The sequence below is a fragment of the Ochotona princeps genome, chromosome 24 (assembly GCF_030435755.1).
Source record: "Ochotona princeps isolate mOchPri1 chromosome 24, mOchPri1.hap1, whole genome shotgun sequence".
Taxonomy (NCBI): domain Eukaryota; kingdom Metazoa; phylum Chordata; class Mammalia; order Lagomorpha; family Ochotonidae; genus Ochotona; species Ochotona princeps.
The window spans coordinates 24,920,518-24,942,262 of NC_080855.1; the positions used below are offsets into that span (position 1 = coordinate 24,920,518).

At 55.4% G+C, this 21,745-nt stretch overlaps 1 protein-coding gene across 1 annotated transcript in view; it reads left to right on the plus strand.

Annotated features, from left to right (window-relative positions):
* The window catches only part of ITGAL (integrin subunit alpha L), a 32,381-nt gene extending 12,558 nt beyond the window's left edge, over positions 1-19,823 (plus strand). Inside the window, exons 12-31 of the mRNA XM_058680500.1 lie at positions 3,494-3,645; positions 3,938-4,075; positions 4,317-4,514; positions 4,628-4,758; positions 5,836-5,996; positions 6,113-6,264; positions 7,237-7,323; positions 8,293-8,337; positions 8,419-8,492; positions 8,714-8,855; positions 11,204-11,314; positions 11,614-11,693; positions 11,802-11,888; positions 13,103-13,178; positions 16,084-16,197; positions 16,447-16,503; positions 16,625-16,723; positions 17,021-17,116; positions 17,985-18,095; positions 19,526-19,823. Coding sequence (XP_058536483.1) covers positions 3,494-3,645; positions 3,938-4,075; positions 4,317-4,514; positions 4,628-4,758; positions 5,836-5,996; positions 6,113-6,264; positions 7,237-7,323; positions 8,293-8,337; positions 8,419-8,492; positions 8,714-8,855; positions 11,204-11,314; positions 11,614-11,693; positions 11,802-11,888; positions 13,103-13,178; positions 16,084-16,197; positions 16,447-16,503; positions 16,625-16,723; positions 17,021-17,116; positions 17,985-18,095; positions 19,526-19,699 — 2,285 coding nt within the window. The 3' untranslated portion in view covers positions 19,700-19,823. The remainder of the gene's footprint in view (positions 1-3,493; positions 3,646-3,937; positions 4,076-4,316; positions 4,515-4,627; positions 4,759-5,835; positions 5,997-6,112; positions 6,265-7,236; positions 7,324-8,292; positions 8,338-8,418; positions 8,493-8,713; positions 8,856-11,203; positions 11,315-11,613; positions 11,694-11,801; positions 11,889-13,102; positions 13,179-16,083; positions 16,198-16,446; positions 16,504-16,624; positions 16,724-17,020; positions 17,117-17,984; positions 18,096-19,525) is intronic.
* The last annotated feature ends 1,922 nt before the right edge of the window (positions 19,824-21,745 follow it).

The window sequence follows — 21,745 nt, forward strand, 5'->3', positions numbered from 1 at the left end:
TAGCCCCTCCCAGGCCAGCTAATTCTAGTGTACAGCCTCCCTGGGACCATGGTTTATGCATAGCAGCCCAACCCTGGCCTTCATCCAAGGCCCACAAACCAGGCCAAAGTTCCCCTTGCCCTTCTGCCTCCTCGGTTAGGTACCAGCCAATTAATTGGAAGCCACCGCTGTCCCCAAAACTGTTCCAACCATCCACCCTTAAGCTAGCTCAGATTAATCTACTTGACCACGGAAACCACAGTCAAAGCACGGGATGTGTGTGGGGGTCATGCTCACTCAGCTCCTTCCCTTCCCATGACCCGGGTGCTTCGCCATCTGGCCCTGCGTGGGCGCAGGACCTCCTGCTGCTCAGGAAGTGACCCCTCTCAATGATGACCCCTCTGTGTCACCACTCAGTCACAGGTTTTCTGTGTAGCTGGAGAACTCTTGTGAAAAAAAGATTGATTTATGTATGCATGCATTTATTTATTTGTTATTTTTTGAGGATTTCTTTTTATTTGAAAGACAGATTTAGGTGGCATGAAAGAGAGTAACAGAGATCTTCCATCTTTTGCTTCACTCCCCCAATGGCCTCAATGACCAGGGCTGGGTCAGGCTGGAGTTGGCAGCCCGGTACTCCTCTTAGGGCTGCCACGTGGATGCAGAGTCCCAACCACTTGGATCCTCTCCCAATGCTTCCCCAGATTCATCAGCAGGGAGCTGGATGGGAAGTGGAGCAGCTGGAAGACAAACTGGTGTTTATACGGAATGCCAGCATACCAGGCGCATGTTAAACAACTGCCTTTTTAGAAGAAGGACTCGTGGCTCCTTTTTGAGGCTTCTTCCTCTTGAATTGTTTAAGAACTCCAAGGTTTTAGTCCATTCCAAGCACTCCTTGGAGGCCAAAACAGTGGATATAAGAGTCCTGTCAATCCACTGTTGCTGTTGCTGCTCCCTGCCACACGAGGGCACTGTAGAAGCCTCCTCTGTGCAGCTCTTCGGATGCTTTTCCACGTGGGGGATGCCAGGCAACCCTTGTAGGTAGATCGACTCTCAAAATGCCCAATAGCAACGGGTGCTGGGCCAGGCCAGAGTTGGGAGCCAGATTCAATCCAGGTCCCCCACATGGCAGCAGGGACCCATCTGCCTGAGTGGTAACCTCCTGCCCTCCCAGGGAGGGGCACGTTTGCAGAAAGCCAGAAAGGTGGTGAAGCCAGAATGCACCGAGGCACTCCGCAGTGGAGGTGGGACATTAACCTGTGCACTGAGCAGCCACCCTCCCTCTTTATCCTCCGTCCTGAGTAGATATTTATGTGCCAGGCACTCTTCTGAATATTTCCCACGCACTGACACCTTTCGTCTCGTTGTATGACAGCCTGGTGAAAAGGTAGTTTTACAAACTTTTTTTAAGTTTTATTCTATTTTTATCTGAAAGGCAGAGTTACAGAGAAGAGAAACAGAAAGACAGAAAAGATCTTCCGTGCGCTAATTCACTCCCCAGATGGCTGCAGTGACTGGAGCTGAGTCAATCTGAAGCCAGGAGCCAGGAGATTTTTCTGGGTCTCTCTCATGGAGGCAGGGGACCAAGAACTTGAACCATCCTTGACTGCTTTCCCAGTCTGCAAGCAGGGAGCTGTGTAGGAAGTGAAGCCGCCAGGACTACAACCAGTGCCCATATGGGATGCTGGTGTCGCAGAAGGATTAGCCTGATGTGCCAAAGCCCTGGCCTCTAGTTTTGTAATCTTTATTTTGTAGATAAGGAAGCTAAGCCGAGGAGAATTTAATTAAGTTGCTTAGGGTCACGGAACTGCTGGGCAGTAGTATACAGGACTTTAGCCCCAAATATCTGCCACTAAATACCACTACCCCCATGTGACCTTGCATTCTTCAGCACTCCCCAAGTAGCTGCAACAGCCAGAGCTGTGCCGATCTGAAGCCAGGAGCCAGAAACTTCTTCTGGGTCTCGCACGCGGGTGCAGGGTCCCAAGGTTTTGGGCCGTCCTCGACTGCTTTCCCAGGCCACAAGCAGGGAGCTGGATGAGAGGTAGGGCCACCAGGTTTAGAACTGGTGCCCACATGGGATCCCAGCGCATTCAACGCGAGGACTTTAGCAGCGAGGCCACCGCGCCGGGCCCAACTCAACATTCTTTATGACATCGAAATAAGCTAGTCTTTTTGTTTCATCTTTCCACAAGCTTTTTGAAACATGCTCATCTATGTGAGTTTGTAAACAATAAACATACAGGCCAGCACCATGGTGTGGTCAGCAAAACCTCTGCCTGTGGTGCCAGCATCCCATATGGGCACTGGTTGTTGCACTGGAGGCTCCACTTCCCATCCAGCTCCCTGCTTGTGGCCTGGGAAAGCAGCAAAGGATGGCTCAGGTTCACAGGCTCCTGTACTCGCATGGGAGACCCAGAAAAGTCTCCTGGCTCCTGGCTTCAGATCAGCTCTGCTCCAGCCATTATGGCCATTGTGGATGGAAGCTATCTCTCCCTCCTCCTTCTCTCTCTGTAACTCTGCCTTTCAAATAAATATATCTTTAAACATACATATCATCTTATGCTCCCACTGCGCTCGCAGGGCCATGGTATGCAGAGGTGCAGCACGGAGCACTCTCCAGCTGCAGTCAAGTTCTCAACACTGCCCTAGGAGGTGCGCACTGCTCCCATTTTACAAATGGGAAAATCAAGGCCACAATGGGTCTTAGTGGCTCTAAACATTGAGCCCCCCATCTCTGTGACTGCCAAGGGTGGTCTTCCCTGCTGCCCAAGCTTCAGGAGCACACATGACTGAGCAGGGGCACGGGCCAGCCTCTCAGCCCCGGTTCCCGATCTGCAGGGCTTATGACTCACCCTCTGACCCCAGGCAGAGAGGAGCCCCCTGGGGTGCTGACTCATCCATACTCTCAACCCCACTGTGAACTGACTCCTGACTCCAGCCCAGTCCTGGGCTCCAGTTTCCCATAACACGAAGAAGGCCTGAGGTGGAAGCTCTGAGCATGCGTACCAACTTTTTAGGTCCCTTGCTTTATCTTTAATATTCATGCCAACTTTGTATTCTTCCGATGAGTATTTCCAACTTTATTATTTAAGAAAAGGAAGCATGTGGCTTGGTGGTTATGATACCGCTGGGGATGCCTACAACGTATATCAGAGTGCCTGGTTCAAGGCCTGGCTGTTCCACTTCTGATCCAGTTTCCCGTTAGTGGACCACCTGGGAGGCAGCAGGTGATGGCTCAAGTCCTTGAGTCCTTGTCACACATGTGGGACACCTGGCTTGGGTTCTGCACTGCAGGCTTTGGTCTGGTTCGGCCCCAGCTGAGCAGGCATTTGAAGCAAACCAACAGATGGAAGATATCAATTTACAGAGGTTGTCATCTTTCTGGGTGATCCTCAGATGGGCCAACCTGTGGCACGTGGCCACATTGCCTAGCTGTGTGTGCTCAGGTAGCATCCTTTGGGCTTCTGACTCAGAGGCGCTCTCTCTCCCTCTCTCCCTCTCTCTCTCTCAGGTTACACAGTGACCTGGCTGCCATCACTCAGAAATGCACCACTGCTGGCAACAGGAGCCCCCAGGTACCAGCATGTGGGGCAGGTATTGCTATTCCAAAAGCAAAGCGTCCCAGGACCCTGGAGCCAGGTCCAGAAAATAGCCGGGACCCAGGTGAGCACGGCCTGGGGGTCCTCTCTGCAGGACAGGAGCTGGGGACAGGAGGCACACCCCTGTGTCCGAGCAAGAAGCACCTCCCCACTGACGGTGACAGGTGCCCTGCCAAACACTGCCCATCACATCTACTCTTGGCTGTCAGCCCTGTCACCTGTCTAATGCCAGCCTTCCCCGGGCTGCCAGGCTGCAGGCATGGCTGGAGCCTGGGCTGGAAGGCCTGAGGGACAGTGTCCTGCCATCCCTGCCATCCCCACGGGCTCTTCATCAGACCCTTCTCCTCCCTCTACAGATTGGCTCTTATTTTGGAGGGGAGCTCTGCGGTGTTGACCTGGACCAAGATGGGGAGACGGAGCTGCTACTGGTGGGAGCCCCGTTGTTCTATGGGGAGCAGAGAGGAGGTCGGGTGTTCATCTACCAGAGAAAGCAGGTGGGCCTCCCCCCACAGAGCTGAAGGCCAAGGGAAAAGGAGTCCCCATTATGGGGTGAACAAATACTTAACACAACAGGCAAGCCCAGAGCCCATGTTCACTCAGGGACATGGTGGACCCCCTACAGCCTCACAGCCCCTGCTTAGACCCCATAGGCCTTCCTGTTTCCAGGAGGAACCCCTGTCCTGGGAACACCTGCTGGGGGCTCAGTGTGTGACCTGCCTCCCTGCTCCTTCCCAGCCAGGGTTCCAGAAGGTTTCGGAGCTACACGGGGACTCTGGCCACCCCTTGGGGCGCTTTGGAGCAGCCATTGCCGCCCTGGCAGACCTCAATGGAGACGGGTTGCTGGACGTGGCCGTGGGGGCCCCACTGGAGGCACAGGGGGCCGTGTACATCTTCAATGGACAGCAGGGAGGGCTCAGCCCCCAACCCAGCCAGGTAAGGAGCCCCACTTGCCAATCAGACCCCACCCCCACCTGATAGTTCCCACAATCCCATCTGTTCCCACCCTTCCCAGCTCGGCTCAGTGTGAATTTTGTGCTTCCTCATAGCGGATAGAAGGGATTCAGGTGTCATCCGGAATTCACTGGTTTGGACGCTCCATCCATGGGGTGAAGGACCTGGGAGGCGACGGCCTGCCCGATGTAGCTGTGGGCGCCGAGGGCCAGGTGATCGTGCTCAGGTGAGCTGGCACAGGGATGAGGCCTATGCTGGTACCCTCAGCCCTTGTCCCACTGGTGGCCACCAGGTACCCAGTCTCGTGTGCCCAGGGCTTCTGCCATCACCTTGTTTGGCCACCAACCCACCCTGTGGGGCAGCTTCTCTTCTTAGAGAAGTTTTACATCTTTGTTGGAGTCCTGTGTGCTGGTTCACTCCCAGGTACCCACACCAGCCAGAGTGGGGCCAGGAGCTTCTCCCTGGCTTCTCCCATGGGTAGCAGGAACCCAAGTACAATCTGGTTCAATCCGATCCAGCTCGCTGCTAACGGCCTGCAAAAGCAGTGGAGGATGGCTCACGTCCTTGGATCCCCTGCCCCCATATGGGAGACCTGGAAGAAGCTGCTTGCTTCTGGCATCTTCCTGGACCAGCGCGGACCATTGCAGCCATTTGGGGAGTAAACCAGCAGCTGGGAGATTCTCTGTCTCTCCTCTCTCTGTATCTCTGCCTTTACTTTTTTAAAGAAAAAAATGTTTGGGTTCGAGTCCCAGTTTCACTCCCGATTCCAGCTTGCTGCTAGCATGTACCCTAGGAGGCCGCAGTGGGAACTCCAATCCTTGGGGAGGTCCAAGTGAGTTTCCTGGCTCCTGGCCCAGCCTTGGCCGTTGCAGACATTTGGGGAGGACAGAACCAATGGAAAAAGAGCTCCCGCTCCATCTCTAATACATATGAAATCCCAGCGTGCCCCAAGGCCGTAAGGCAGGCAAAAGCTGAAAACAGAAAAGGCCAGCATTGGAGAGCCAGCAACCTGGCATGGATATTAAAAAGCTCAAATTGTCTTCCCTAAATGGCACGTGACCTCACTGAGGAGTTATAGGCGTGGAGGTCGCTCAGTGTGACCTTGATGTGTAAAACGCTCTGGTACTGTGGAGTGGGGAGCGCTAACTGAGCCTCATCACCATGGTCCTTTTAAGAGACAGGGAGGCTGAGGTTGGCTCGAGAGAACAGGGTCCCCTGAGCCCTCTTCAGCGGCACCCCATACCTGAGGAGAGGTGTGCAGCTGAGGCCCCGGGGGTGATTTTAGCTGCTTCCCACCCTGCAGCTCCAGGCCCGTGGTGGACGTCATCACAACCATGTCCTTCCTCCCGGCCGAGATCCCGGTGCAGGAGGTGGAGTGCTCCTATTCAGCCGCCAGCCACAAGAAGGAAGGTGTCAACGTCACAGTCTGCTTCCAGCTCAAGTCCTTCAGCCCTCACTTCCAAGGTCAGTGCTGTCCCCTGCTCCCTGGAGCAGCCAGCCACCTGCGCCCACGCAGCACCCCCCACAACACACACACACACTCACCATTCATCCAACACTTGCCTCTTTCCCCTGCCCAGGCCCCCTAGTGGCCACACTCAGGTACACTCTGCAGCTGGACGGCCATCGGACCCGCAGCCGGGGGCTGTTCCCGGGCGGGAAGCAAGAGCTCCGCGGGAACACGACTGTCACGCCCGTCCAGTCCTGCACCAAGTTCTGGTTTCACTTCCCGGTAAGGGAGCCAGCGCCGGTGCCTGGGACGGGGCGTCTGGGCCGGCGGAGGTGGGAGCGGCAGCAGGTGCTGGTGGTGTGAGTGATGCGGGTTTCTGTGCTGCCAATCCTGCCGCCGGGCAGTCGCAGACAGTACACCCTTAGCCCTTTCGCTCCTGCTTTTTACTGTATTCACGTAAGGTATTTTTAAAAAAGATTTATTCATTTTATTACAGCCAGATATACACAGAGGAGGAGAGACAGAGAGGAAGATCTTCCATCCGATGATTCACTCCCCAAGTGAGCCGCAACGGGCCGGTACGCGCCGATCCGAAGCCGGGAACCTGGAACCTCTTCCGGGTCTCCCACGCGGGTGCAGGGTCCCAATGCATTGGGCCGTCCTCGACTGCTTTCCCAGGCCACAAGCAGGGAGCTGGATGGGAAGTGGAGCTGCCAGGATTAGAACCGGAGCTCATATGGGATCCCGGGGCTTTCAAGGCGAGGACTTTAGCCGCTAGGCCACGCCGCTGGGCCCTTAAGTATTTATTTTTAAATGACCATTTATTTGGGGGCGTTCATAGCTTTTCTATTTTTTTTTAAATCATTTTATTTTTTTTTTTATTTGAGAGAAACAGAAACAGAGAGACATGGAGTTTTTTCATCTACTGATTCACTCCCAAATTCCCACAACAGCCAGGGCTGGGCCAAACTGAAGCCAGGAGCCCGGAACTCAACCCAGGTTTCCCCTGTGGGTGACAGGGACCCATGTGTTTGACCGTCATCTACTGCCTTCCTGCAGTGCACACTAGATCGGAGCTGAGTGGGGGGCTCAGACCCAGATGCTCCCATGTGGGATGAGGGTGTCCCGTCTGCTGAGCTCAGTACTCACTTCTTTAATTTTTCATAAAAGTATAGGATTAGAGCATAAGTCGTTGAAATTTGTTTAATTTTTTTTTTTATCATGGGGAATGTCAACCTGTTCTTGTGCCCCTAGGTGTGCATTCAAGACCTCATCTCCCCCATCAACGTCTCCTTGAGTTTCTCTCTGTGGGATGAGGAGACAGCCGGGGAACAGATGACGGTGAGAGCAGATGAGCTGGGGGGAACCAGTGATGACTGGGGTCGGGGGGAGCAGCAAGTCCACTTGGCAAGAAGGGACCATCCCATCCTGGAGACTTTGGTCGCAAGCTACAGGAACCAAATCCGGCTTCCTTAAGAGAGGCTGCACTAAGAGAAGGTTGAAAACCAAGTGTGGGGAGAAGGGAAGCCAATGGTGGGGGTTGGGCTTCTGGGGGCTCCCCAGAAAAAAACAAGAGTGGGTGGGCTCTTCTCACTCAGCAAATCTACTTCAGGCCCCTGGGGGACATTAGCTCCCAGCACCACTCAGGATGCAAACTGGAAGGCCAGCTGGAGGCCCTGAGCTGGCCGTGATGGAGGGATGGGACTGTTCTGTTGGGCTCACGGGCATTTGTTAGGGGCAGACAGAGCCTCGTGGGGTGCCACTATTGCATAAAAAAGGGGTGAGGACACACACTCCCCCCACCTAAGGCACTTCTAATCAGGCGCCCCCTGGAGGCAACAGGTGTATCCTTGTTAGACTGACTGGTGAAGGGATCCCAATCCCAGCTCAGTTGTTCCTGACTCTCTGCCTCCATCCTCCCTCTCAGTGCCAAGTTCAAGGCAGCTGGGAAGACAGCTTTAGCCTCCCACAAAAAGGCCGAGGGAGCCTTAGGTCATGGTCCTGACTGTGGTGCCATGGCTGCTGGAGATCTGGGTGTGCGTGGGTGACAAGCGGTCAGCACCCCTGGGAGCCCAGCCCTGTGAGGGAGTCTACAGACCGCCCGGCAGCTGGCCTGCAGGTGGAGTCTTTCTAAAAAGTACAGCTGAGAATCTACCCAAATTCTTCCAGGGTCTCTAGTGGGATAAAATCCCAACCCCTGGGAAGGCTCCGGGTGGGGCAGGACGCAGACGGAGGTCAGGCCAGCTGAGCCCCTGCAGCCCTGACCTACCGTGTTAACCACCCTCCACCCCGCCGGCCTGTGCTCTGCAGGTGCAGCCTATCCTGAGACCCGCGCCCCACTCGGAGACCAAGGAGGTATGCGGGGCGGGGTGCAGAGAGCCAGGCGGAGGCCCCGGGCCTGCAGCTCCTGCTCACCCGGGCGGCTCGGTCTTGCAGCTCCCCTTCGAGAAGAACTGCGGAGAGGACAAGAAGTGCGAAGCTGACCTGAGGCTGGCCTTCCCTCCTGCCAGGTCTGCGAGTCCCTCACCTCCCCTGGTGTCCTGGGGGCTGCCCCTTGCCCTCCCCAGAGGCTCAGGTGACCTTTTCTGAGAGATGCAGGAGGGGCGGGTGGAGCTGGGGAACCTCAATGAGGGGCGTGGCCACTCTAGTTCTGCCCCTTAACCACCTCGCATCGCCATTGCTGTTTCTGGCCCGGGAGTACCCCCTTAACTCTTCCTGGATCTCCCACTAGATCCAGCGCGCTGCACCTGATGCCCTCGGCCAGTCTCTCCGTGGAGCTGACGCTGAAGAACCTGGGAGAGGATGCCTACTGGGTGCGGCTGGTTCTCCGCATCCCCCAGGGACTTTCCTTCCGCAAGGTGGAAGCGCTCAAGGTGAGCCTCGGCTGCCCGCAGCACCTCCTGCTGTTGGCTCAGCCCACACGGCCCAGTACAGGGGTCTCGCTGCAGGGCGGGTCCCATCCTGGTTCTCAGCCTCATGGTCACCCTCCAGCCCCGAGATCCCAGAGGCAGGGTTGAACCTCTCTTTGGATTCCTCCACCAACCACGAGGCAGGAGACAGTTGGCCACAGGGTCGCGGGACAAGGGGTGTGTGGCAGAGGTTCCCGGGTCTCAGGATAGGTTCCCTACGCTTGATCAGAATGTGCCAAGTGCATCCAAGTGCCTGTTCGAGTCCCAGCTGCTCTGCTTCCAGCCCAACCCCAGGCTGATACACCTGGGAGGTAGCAGGTAATGATGGATGGCTCAAGGACTCGGTTCCTAACACCCACATGGGCTACCGAATGGAACTCCAGGTTCCTGGCTTGGCCTGGGCCAGACCTGGCTATTGTGGCCATTTGGGGAGTGAGTGAGCAAATGAAAGATCTTTTTCTCTCTCACTCATACCCTCTGTATCATTATGCTTTTCAAATTAAAACAAAAAAAAAATCGTTTCTTAAAATGTGCTGATTCACGGAGGTTTGTTCACTTCCTACACAGCAAAAACCAAAGTGTTTTCCAGGGATGATCTCATTCATTATTCCATCGATTTCTTTTTCCCTGGAGTTTAAAAAAAAGAAAAAAAACTTTTATTTACTTTGATTTTACTTGAAAGGCAGAGTGAGAGAAAGCAATTTTTCATTTGCCTGTTCACTCCCATATGGCTGCAGCAGCAGGGCTGGGCAGGCGGACACGAGGAGCCAGGAAGCTTCCAGGTCTCTTGCATGGCTGGCAGGTGCCCCAGCACTTGAGCCATCCCCGCTGTGCATATCAGCAGGAAGCTGAATCAGAAGTGGAGTTGCAGGACTCAAGCAGGCAATCCCATGAGACGTGGGCATCCCAAGTGATGACTTAGCCACTGCACCGAATCAGTGTGCCCCGTGGTGGCCAATGTGAAAGGCTTCTTAGAGAGCTATTATTTATTTGAAAGGCAGAGTTACAGAGAGAGGAACACACACAATCTTCCACCCACTTGCTCACACTTCAAGTGGCTGCAAGGGCTGGGTTCTGAGCAAGGCTGAAGCCAGAACCTTGGGACTCCATCTGGGTCTGCCACATGGATGCACTTGGACTAGCCTCTGCCACTTTTCCAGGTACATGGGCAGTGGAGTGGCTGGCTTTGGGATGTGGGATGCTGGCTTTGCAGGTGGTACCTTTATCTCCTGTGCCTCATGTCAGCTCTTCTGTTCCCGTCTCCGCTTCCCTTCCTGTTCTGAGGCTGAAATCTGTGCTCACAATAGTGTACTAAACACAGATGCTTCAGTAATGCTTAGTCCAGGATCAAGCTCGTATTTCTCAACAAAAATTTACTTATTTGACAGGCAGAGTGACGGGGAGACTCTTCCATGCACTGGTTCACTTCCCCCAAATGGCCACAACAAAGTTAGGAGCGAGGAACTCCGTCCAGTTCTTCCATGTGGGTGGCAGAGACTCAAGTATTTGAGCCATCTTCCACGGCTTTCCCAGGGAGCTGGAACAGAAGTGCAGCAGCTGGGATACAAACCAGCACCCACATGGGATGCTGCACTGTTGATGGCAGCTTTGTGTGCTACGCCACCTTGCAGCCCCTCACCAACCCAAGCTCTTTTGAAACAATTGCTGGGGAAGGCATTGGATCTAGAAGTTAAACCACCATTTGGGGTGCCCGTATTCCATATTATAGTTCCAGGGCTCAAGTCCCAGACTGACTCCTGGATTCTAGCTTCCCGCCAATGTAGACCCTGCAAGGCAGCAGTGATGGCTCAAATGATTGGGTTCCTGCCACCCCTGGGACGCGCTGGATTGAGTTCCCAGCTCGGGACTTCAGCCCAGCTCTGACTATTGTGGGCGTTTGGGGAGTGAACCAATCAGAAGGGACATTCTCTTTCTCTCATTCACTCACTCGCTTGCTCCTTGCAAATAGATTCAATACAGACTTAAAAAAAAAAAAACAGTTGTTGACTGTGTAGATGCAACAGTCTTGTCACCATCTTGAAATGTTCTATTCTCTGCTCTGATAGAGCCACAGTGAGTGCACCCCTCCCACCTCTGATGCCCCATCACTTCCGGTTTCACTCTGTGACGTGTAGGGGTGCAGGGCTCATCTTAGTACCAGGCCCCCATCTGCTCCTGGGATTTTGGCTCTGCCTCTCTCAGATTACAGGGTGGTGGGGACAGAGCCTGGGGTGCAGGGAAGAGTTGTGGGGACATGGGCCCTGAGGGCCTATGGCTTTGCCCATCCTGACGGTCCGTGTTCTCACTTGAAGCCACATAGCCACATACCTGTGAGCTGTGAAGAGTACCCTGAGGAGCCCAGGCTCCAGAGCAAGAACCTCACTTGCAATGTGAGCTCTCCCATCTTTAAAGCTGGCAGCGAGGTGAGTGCTGGAGCTTGGAAGAGGCCAGGAACTGGGGTAGGTGGGTGGGCAGGGTGTCTGGGCCACTCACTGGCTTGCTTACCCAGAGGGAGAGGTGTGTGAGATGTCTCCTGGCAGGTGGGAGAGTTCAGGATGCACTTGGGGCTGGGCAGCTCCTGAAGGGCCCTGCCCATCACGACCCCACCATCCCACTCTGTGTAAGAGAAACCCCTGGCCCGGAGTTTTCACAGTTTGCGCTGCGTTGGCTTGTAGGTGGGACAGGGCTGCCCCTAAGACCCCTGTCTGGTCCTTCCCCTCAGGTTGTTATCCAAGTGATGTTCAACACGCTGCAGAACAGCTCCTGGGGTGACGTGGTACAGCTGCACGCCCACATATATTGGTGAGCCAACCCCCAATGGGCACCCCCTACCCCCACCCCCAGGACCACCCCGGGGTCCTGGCCCAAGCTCTCCTCCTAACCACCTGTTTCTCTCCCACCCCAACACAGTGAAAACGAAGACGCAGGTCTGCTGGAGGACAACTCAGCCATGACCACACTTCCAGTCCTGTACCCCGTCAACATCCTCATTGAGGAGTGAGTCCTTCCTTCCCTGCTTCTCCTCCCACCCTGGCCTTCCCTGAGCCCACTTCCTCTCTGAACACTGATTCCAGCCACAGCCCAGCATTGTCAGCACTCTACATGGACAGCCCTTTGCCCACTCTGAAGTCAGGTCAGCGCTTCTGGGCAGAGAAAGCACAGGGCCAGCTCTGCAATGCATGGCCACATGGCTGCGGGCTTGTCCCTGAGGCCACAAGGCAGCATGAGCCTTACCCCATTCTCCTGCTGAACAAACTCAGAGGAGGCAGACCCTGGCCCTCACGTCTGGACCTGTAGCCAGGGTCTGCAGCAAAGCCGCTGGCAGGCCCAGGAGTACTTTGAGCCGGGATAGATGCTCCCTTCCTGGGGGTGACAGCATACCAAAGGAGAGGAGGGAGAAGTATTCACAGGGGCTGTGACCCTCAGGAAGCTCGGGATCAAAGGCGGAGGCCACGCTCAGACAGAAGCCGCAGACCTCAGTGTGTGGCAGGAACGACCCATAGGGACCGCAGGTGGATTTTCTGTTTGCAGAACAGGAAGCGAGAGACACCCAGCTGCTCTCTCAACCTGGCTGCACTGATAAGAAGGGGGCCGGGGTCTGAGGCCAGCCTTCACAAGCTGTCTCAAGCCTGAAGGTCAGCCAGACTGGCATTGATGAAAGGAGTCATCAGTGCAGGTTGGGGGAGGTTGGAAGGTACCAGGAGCAGGTGGGTGACCCAGCAGGGTCTAGGGGATGGGAGACTTTGGGTAAAAGCACAGGTGAAGACCAAACACAGGAAGCTGGGAATGGCCGGGCTCAGCCTGGGGCAGGTGCAGGCAGGGGTGCAGTGGAAGGGCTGCCTTGACAAATGGGCTCGGGCCTGACTGCGTACATGTCGCATGGGAACGTGCCAGCATCCGAGGGTGCTGTCAGGAGGGTTGGAAAAACACAGGTGGGGAAGGTAGTGCTGGGCTTGTATGCTCTAAGATGTCCAGGACCCAGCAGGCACTGGTGAGGTGGAACATGTGGGGGAGGCCAAGGCCTGATGCCTGTTCCCCCATCCTGTTCCTCCATCAGGCGAGGTAAGGGGTGAGCCTTCATTTCTGAAAGACAATAAAAGGCCAATCTTCACAAGGCTGAAATTGGATCATGCTTGTGGGCCACCAACACCGCGCTCCCCCGCAGGGCCCCTGCTGGGTCTCCACTCCCATCTCTACTCCTCTCTCCACAGCCAGGAAAACTCCACACTGTATGTCAGTTTCACCCCCAAGGGCCCCAAGATCCACCACGTGCAGCACATCTACCAGGTGCGAACCTCAAGGGGACAGGCCCTGTGAGTCAACGCGGGTCACTCAGCCCCATCCTGGGGGCGGGGACGCAGCGCCATCCTCGGCTGGCCCAGCCGTCACCTGCTCCTGGTCCTTACAAGCGATAGTGCCCACTGCATCTCCTAGTGCTTGGGGACTCCCAGAAACACCCAACTTCAGGGCGAAGGGGAGTCTGCGAAAGACCTAGGTTTTTTTCTTTTTTACTAAGATTTATTTATTTAACTGAAAGGCAGAGTTAGAGAAAAAGAAAGACCTCCTAGCTACTCGTCTTACTCCCCAAATAATTGCAATGGCCAAGGGCGGGCAAGACCAAATCCAGGCGCTCCAAGCACTTGGGCCATCTTCCACTGCTTTTCCCAGGATGTTGGCAGGGAGCTGGATTGGAGATGGAACAGAGGCACTGGAACTGGCACCTATGTGGGATGCCAGGGTCGCAGGCCACAGTGCCAACCCCAGAAGCTGCAGGTCCTGTTCTTTTTTTTTTTTTAATTGAAAAATCAGATTTACAGAGAGAAGGAGACACAGAGAAAAAGATCTTCCATCCAGTGGTTGACTCCCAAAGTGGCCAAAACGGCCAGAGCTGAGCTGATCTGAAGTCAGGAGCCTCTTCTGGGTCTTCCATGCCAGTGCCAGGGCCATCCTCAACTGCTTTCCACAAGCAGGGAGCTGGAAGGGAAGTGGAGTAGCTGGAACATGAACTGGCACCCATGTGGGTCGCACTGCCTGCAAGCCGAGGATTTAGCCACTACTAGGCTATTGCACCAGGCTCCTGGGGGCCTGATCTAACATAACATGAGTTACTGTTGGAGTTTGAGTAGTTGGGTAGGTGCTAGTCAGCAAAAAAATCCAACAGGGTCCGTGCCCACACGGCGAGCCGAGGTTTTATGTCCGTGCCTTCTGCAAGCAGCCCCTGCAGTGCCATTCAGTCCTATTTTACAGATGAGAAGTCTGTCCCACAGACAGGGCAGGAGCTTGCCCAGCTTCCATAGTTGCTACAGAGAAGCAGTGAGACTTAAGCACGTATTTGTGTATTTCCTTGAAAGTCAGATGAAGATAGAGATAGGTTCACACACGTAAGTCTTCGGTCTGCCAGTTTACTTCTCACATGCCCCCCAAACAGCTGGCACTGGGCCAGACCTAAGCCTGCAACTCCCTCCAAGTCTCCCATGTGGGCAGCAGGAGCCCAAGCACTCGGGCACCCCTGGAGTGCACCCTAGCAGGAAGCTGGTCTTGGCAGCCAGGACTCCAGCCAGGCACTCTGATGAGGGCTGCAGGTTGTTCAAATGGTACAGTGTCTGCCTGTCCAGCCTGCATCTCCATATGGAGAACTCTAGGTTCAAGTCCATGACCTGACATTGGCCATGCCAAATGGTCATTGCAACCATTGTGGGCTCGAGCAGAAGGCTGCCCCTCGGCCACAGGCTGAAACGTGCAGAATGGGCATTAACCTGTTCAGAGCATTCTCCTTCTTGATTTAAAAAAAAAAATCTTTGAGAGACAGAGCTCTCATTTGCTGGTTCACCCCATGCCTGCAGCAGCTGCTGGCCAGGCTCAGAAAGCCAAAGCTGGGACCCAGGAATTCCGTCCAGGACTCTCACACGACTGAGCCATTGCAGCTTCACAGAGTATGCACAGGCAGGAAGCTGGAGTCAAGAGCTGGAGGTGGGCATCAAACCCGTGCCTCATTTTAGAATACGCATGTCTTAGCCACTAAGCCAAACTCAAGAGTGTGCTTTATTGTGCACTGAAGAGTACCTATAATACATATCGTATGGGTGCTTCCAAAAGCTCGTGGAAACCTGGGGTTAGGTTAAACTTGGGATGGGTGTTTGGCATGGCGGTTGAGGTGCCACTTGTCAAATGCGAGGTCCCCTTGTCTGAGTTCTTGGCTTAGAATCCTAGCTCAGCTGCTTGCTGCTGCTCGCCCTGCAAGGCAGTGGTGGTAGCTTGGTGCTTTAGATGCTGCATCCGCCGGGAAGACCCAGATGGGGTTCCTCGCTCTGAGCTTCAGCCTGGCCTCATTCCAGCTGTTGTGGTCATTTGGGGAATCAACCAGAAGATGAAGCAGTTTCTTTCAAGCAAACAGATACTTTTTTTTTAAATCATCTCTCAGGGCCTGATGTGGTAGCCTAGTAGCTAGATCTTCGTTTTGCAGATCCCATATAGGCACCAGTTCGTATCCCAGCTGCTGTACTTCCCATCTGGTTCCCTGTTTGTGGGCTGGGAGGGTGGTCAAGGCCAGACCAAGGTCTTGGGACCCTGCGCCCACGTGGGAGACTGTTGGAAGCTCCTGGCGCTTGGCTTTGGATTGGCTCAGCTCTGGCTGTTGCGGCCAGTTGGGCAGTGAACCAGCGGATGGAAGAGCTTTCTCTCTGTCTGCTTCTCTCTGTAAATCCACCTTTCCAAAGACCCTGGGCCTTTGGGAGTTCGCTGGTGCACTGTGTTGCCAGTGTCTGCTGGATGAACGGCAACAGGCCGTTCGGGTCACACGGACTTTGCTTGACCATCCCGAGGTGTCCTTTCTCCCACTCCTGGACCACTTTTCTGTGCATTTCTCTTGACATGAAAAGTCGTCAGGAAATGTTTCCCAAGTCAGTGTGGTTAGCAGTGTCTTTCCCATTCTGCTTTGCATAAGTACTTTTTGTATCTCTCCTTGTCAAGATGTCATGTCAGCTGCCAGGGACTTGGAGGTGGGAGAAGCCGTAGCCCCCGCCCAGCCTCAGGAAACTCAATCATGTGGATTCAGGCACAGGGAACCACATAGAACCCTGAGAGGCCTCAAGGAGTCCTCAGGCCTCGCCCAGAAAGGATAGGAAGGGTGTGAGGGGTGCACTGGGCAGGGTGGCACCGAGCACTGCAGTCACCCACCTCTGTCTGCTGCCAGGTGCAGATCCAGCCCTCCATGTACGATCATAGCCCACCCGTACTGGAGGCCTTGATCGGGGTGCCAGGGTCCCCTAGCAAGGGGCCTGTTACCTACACGTGGACTGTACAGATGGTGAGTATAGCCTAGAAAGGGGATCTGAGATATGTGGGGTGCCAGGGCGGGGGTGGGAGTGAGCAAGCTTGCCCAGGGTCCAGAAGGCAAAGCTGGGTGTCTCAAGGAGTCAGGGAGAATGGGCAGATCACAGCCCCGTGGGACTTAGTGGGGCTTGGATGGGGCTGGTGGGGGTGGGGGCATGCTCAAGTTTTCTCTAGAACTGGGAAGGCCCCAAACTGACTCAGCCCCACCACACCCCCCCTCCAGGAGCCTCCTGTCACCTGTCAGCTCGAGGACCTGAACAGGCTGCCCAGCGCGGATGAGGTAGGGGCTCCCAGAGCTGAGCAGTGGGCCAGGGGCGAGGCAGGGCGGGTCGGCAGGTGGTGGGGATAGTGGGGGAGGGAAGCGGCCACCCTGACCACTTCCGTGCCTTCCCCCCTGGCAGCCCTGTCTCCCTGGAGCCCAGTTTCGCTGTCCCATCATCTTCAGGCGACAACTCCTCGTCCAAGTGCTTGGGACCATGGAACTGACGGGCGAGATTGAGGTAGCACCTGTTGCTGGTGGGCAGAGCCTGGGTGCTGCTGTCCTCTGTGACTCAGAGAACCACACTGCATTTGGAATTTTTTGTGCTGTTTCCAGGGGCCCTGAGGGTGGCTCCTGGGTGGTCTAGATGGGAAAATCTTAGCTTCCATCACAGAGAACTAGGTGGAGTGGGTCGCAGGCCACGCCACGCTCTCCTGGGCTCCTGCCTGTGGTAACAGTGATGGGTGGTGAGCAGCCCAAACCCTAGGTCCCAGGGTCCCGTCCCTCCTGGTCCTGACATGTCCTCATGCCCCCACAGGCCTCTTCCATGTCACGGCTCTGCAGTTCCCTCTTCATCTCCTTCAATAGCAGCAAGCACTTCCACCTGTACGGCAGCAACGCCTCCATGGCCCAGGTACTTCCATCCCCCAGCAACCCTCCAAAATGTGTCTCACACAGGGTGTGGGGAGCCTGGGGCAGAGCTAGAAAGGCAATGGAGGGACTGTATGGAACAAGGTCAGGACTCAGCACCAGTCCAAGCCTTACCTTTCCCCACCCATAACCAGCCCTGGGGGTGAACGGGGCCACCTGTCTGTGTGTGGCAGGTGACAGGGGTGGCAGATCAGGGACAGCCACATGCCACATTGAAGCTCCTGAGTTCAGTGTGCAATGCCTGCCCCTTGCTCCAGCTTCCTGCTAAGGCAGACACTGAGAGGCAGTGAGTGATGGCTCCAGGACATGCTGCCCATGTAGGAGACTTGGATTAGGTGCCTGGTGCCTGGCTTCGGCATGGCCCATCCCTGGCTGTTGCAGACCTTCAGGGAGTGAACCAACCAGCATCTGGGAATGTTCACTGTCTTCCTGCCTCTCAAATTAAAAAACAGCTGAGAACGAGGGAGTTTAACAGTAGCTCACCAACCCCATAGTAAGAAGGTAGGGGCCCAGAGTCCCAAGCTGCCAGGCAGGTGTGAGGGCAGGTGGGATTGCACTGTGACTAGTGGGCCAGGACCAAGAAGGCAACAGGAGCTTGGAGGAGGGGAGGAACAGGGGGCCAGAGTTGTGGAGGCTTTGCATGCTGAGCTAAGCTGGGAAGCCCCCCACCACCACCAAAGCTGAGGGTACACCTGGGTGGGGGGAGGTACGCTGGCCAAGTGACTGCAGCGTGTGGCCCAAGGGAAAGGGACAGGGCCCAGAGCCAGAGCCCAGTTCTGTGACACAGTACTGGAGGGTTGGAGGGGTGAGGGAGGGCACAGGCACCTGCAAGTGGCTCTCCTGCCCTCCAGCTGATCATGAAGGTGGACGTGGTGTTGGAGAAGAACATGCTGCAAGTGTACCTGTTGAGCAGCTTCGGGGGCCTGGTACTCCTGCTCCTCATCTTCCTGGCGCTCTACAAGGTCTGAACCCTGGGGTACGGGGCAGGGGCAGGATGGGCCCCACCAAGCCTGCCAGGCTGGGAGGGAGTGCCAGGGCCACGGCCAAGACTCTGGAAGAGCCTGCATCTACCCCCACGTCTGGCACAGGAGCAGGCAAGACTGGCCCAGTGCCAGCAGCACCCTGGGAGGAGATGGGGGACGCACCCACGCATGGAGGGCTTCCTGGCACCCGGTCCTCCATTCAGAGGCAGTCCGCACAGATATGGCCCCTGCCTCCTTTGTGGCCCTCTCAGTCTGAAGGGCAGGGGCAGTGGCAGGCACTTGGGGCATGAGGAAGTCACCACTTGGGACACCCACGTCCCCTATCAGAGTCCTGGGTTCGAATTTCAACTCCACTTCTATTGCAAGTGATGGGTCAAGTGGTTGAATCCCTGCCACCCATGAGAGAGAAGGGATGGAGTTCTAGCTTCCTGGTCTGGCCCGATGTGACCACTGGGGGAGTGAATCAGTGGATGGAAGAGCAATCTCTTTGTCTTCCTCCTCTCTCTACAACTGTCTTTCAAATAAACACAAAATAGAGACCAGTGCTGTGGTGCAGTGAGCTAATCCTCTGACTGCAGCATTGGCATCCCATGTGGGTGCTGATTCTACTCCCAGCTGCTCCAGTTCCGATCCAGCTCCCTGCTGATATGCCAGGGAAGGCAGTGAGGAATGGCTTAAGTCCTTGGACCGCTGCACCCAAATAGGAGACTCAGAAGAGGCGCCTGGCTCCTGTGGCAGCTGTGGCTATTGTGGCCATTTGGGGAGTGAACCAGTGAATGGAAGATCTCTCTTTCCGTCTCCTTTTCTCTCTTTGTAACTGTGAGCTTTCAAGTAAAATAAATACAATCTAAGAAAAAAAGAAAAGGAAAGAAGAGAGGAAGAAAGAAACAAATAAATCTTTAAGATAAATATTGTGGAAATATTAATGCTTACCATTAGTATTTGTAGGTATTGTCCATCCACATGGATGGAATCCTGGATCCTGGCTGTGGTCTGACCCTAGCTTTAGCTGTTTCAGCCATTTGGAGAGAGAGAGAAGGACCCATCTTCTGTCTACTAGCTCACTCTTCAAATGACTGCAAGACCAGGACTGGACCAAGCTGAGGCCAGGGACCTGGGACTCCATCTACGGTCTCCCACATGTGTGCAGGGGCCCAAGCCCTTGGGTCATCACCACTGACTTCCTGGGTGCATTAGCAAAGAGTTGGATCAGAAGTGAAGTAGCCAGGACTCCAAGCAGTACTCCTAAGACAAAGCTGATACCCCAGGTCCCCTCTGGGCAGCCCGGAGTGGGTCCCGTGTGACCAGGGGCCCACGCCTTACTAACAGGGTGAAGTTCCACGGTTCTCCCTCAGGTGGCAGGTGTAAGCCCACTGCACTTCTTGCTCACTGGGCTTGCTTTCCTGCAGGTGGGCTTCTTCAAGCGGAACCTGAAGAAAAAGATGGAGGCTGATGGAGACATCCCCAATGGAGTCCCTGGGGAAGACTTGGGGCCGCTGGCCCCTCCAGAAGGAGCTGAGGACACGGGGTGCCTGGAGCCGCTACAAGGGAAGGAGGCACCAGAAGTCGAGGGCAAGGACTGAGGCCTCAGGGTGCCGCACACAGCCCTGTGCGTATGCCTGTGTGTCCCAGGCGAGTCCCTGCCTCTCCTCAGGCCTCAGTTTGCCCGTGTTGAGCCTGGAGCTCGTCCTGCTGCTGCCCCCTGCAGGCTCATGGTGAGAAACTGCTGCCAGGTGGGCCAGGGAGGCTTCCGGCTGCGGCCTTGGAGTCATGGCCCATCCCCCTCCTCCTGGGCCAGCAGCGCTGGGTCTGAATGTGGAGGAGCCACAGTCACAGGCCCTAGAGCCGCCCTGGGCCTCACGCCTGTCCCCCAGGGTCTCCAGAGGCCTCAGACCCTGCAGCCCTGCCCTGTGCTACCTCCAGCCTGGAGTCCAGCCAGCCTCCAAGAAGCCAATCCCTTCAGTGCCACTGTGTCCACCACAGGCACCTGCTCTGGGGCCAGGGACCAGTGTCCCCAGAGACTTTCCTGAAGGCATCCACCTGCCTTTCCCAGCTCGTGACCCCTGCTGTGCGCACACACCACACTTCCTCCCTTCTCACTTACCCAGCCAGCCCTTTGTCTGGAACATTCTCTCCACCGCCTCCCCTGGCTTGCAGTCACTCGGCCTTCAAACCTCACATCCTCTTGTTCCGGCTTCATGAGCTTTCCACATTGCACTCCTTTCAGCAACCCACCCTCATCCCCAAGTTGCTCACATTTGATCGTTTACTTGATGTGTGGCAGACAGCGAGCCCCGGCCCGCAGTGATGTCACAGGGTTAGGCACACAGTTGACAGTTTCACTGAATGAGTGATGGTGAAGTTGGGGTGGCCCCAGGGATCCCCAGCCTCCCAGGCTTTGCTCCAGCCCTCACTCCCCCAGCCTTTCACAGGTTCCTCCCTGCAGCCCTGGTGCCAAGCCCTGTGCCTGAGGACATACACGCAGTCAGCATGAAATCCCGTGCAGCCATGTGACTGTGGACATGGGCTGTTCAGCGCTTCTTGGCTTTCCTCTTTTTCTCAAATGCTGACCTGCACATGACATTGTAGGGCAACTCATCAGAGGCAGGGGCAGGGGTGTAAGGTGCCCGCATCGCCACGGGAGTCCCTGGGTACAGTGCTCAGCTCTGGCTCCCGCCTCCAACCCCCGGCTCATGCTCACCCTGGGAAGCAGGGGTGACAGCTGCACCCACCCGTGTGGGGGACCCAGATTACACCCCCAGCTCCCAGAATTGTCCTGGCCTGGTCCCCAGTCACTGGGGACATGTGGGAAATAAACCAGTAGATGGGAGATTTATCTTTCTGTTTCTCAAATTAATTTTTACAAGTGGGATAGGGACGAGAGAGATACAGAACCCGTGAAGAGCTTCAAGGGCATTTGGTAAGTCATGAACAAGGGAGTCTAGTTCCTTTTAGGCACGGACTGGAAGGCAGCTATGTGCACCACTATACCACCAACGCCTTTTAGGCACAGACTGAAGGAGTTTTCCACGGCTCCTTAGGAAGGACAGAGGGGACGCTCACTGCTGCCCTCTGGGGTCAGCAGGAACAGTGAGCGGCTCCAAGCCTGTTCCCTGGCTTAGCCCCTCCTGCCTGCCTGTGAGGTGAAAGTCAGCGTTGTGATCCCCTAAGCAGCAGCCTTTGTTGGCCCCCTGCTGCCTGGCACCCAAGACTCAAAACAGCCTCATCAACCACTGGGGGTGGGGTGGGGAAAATGTTTAACAGGGCTGGTGTAAGATTAAGGCAACATCTGCAGAGCTGGCATCCCATATGCCAGTTTGCATCCCAGCTCCCTGGAAAAGCAGCAAATGGTGGCCCAAGTACCTGGACCTCTGCCACCCATGTGGGAGACCAGGACAGAATTTCAGGCTTTCTGGTTGAGGCCAGGCTCAGCACCAGCCGTTGTAGCCTTTGGGGACATGAACCAACAGATGAAAGATTCTCTATATATACATAACTGTGCCTTTCAAATATGTAATTTTAAAAATTTGAATATCTTCATCAAGGTTTGATGAAAAAAGTGAATTTCCTGGGAGGATGGGAACAGCCATCCTTGTGCCTAAAGACCCATTCACATTTTCCCACCAGGA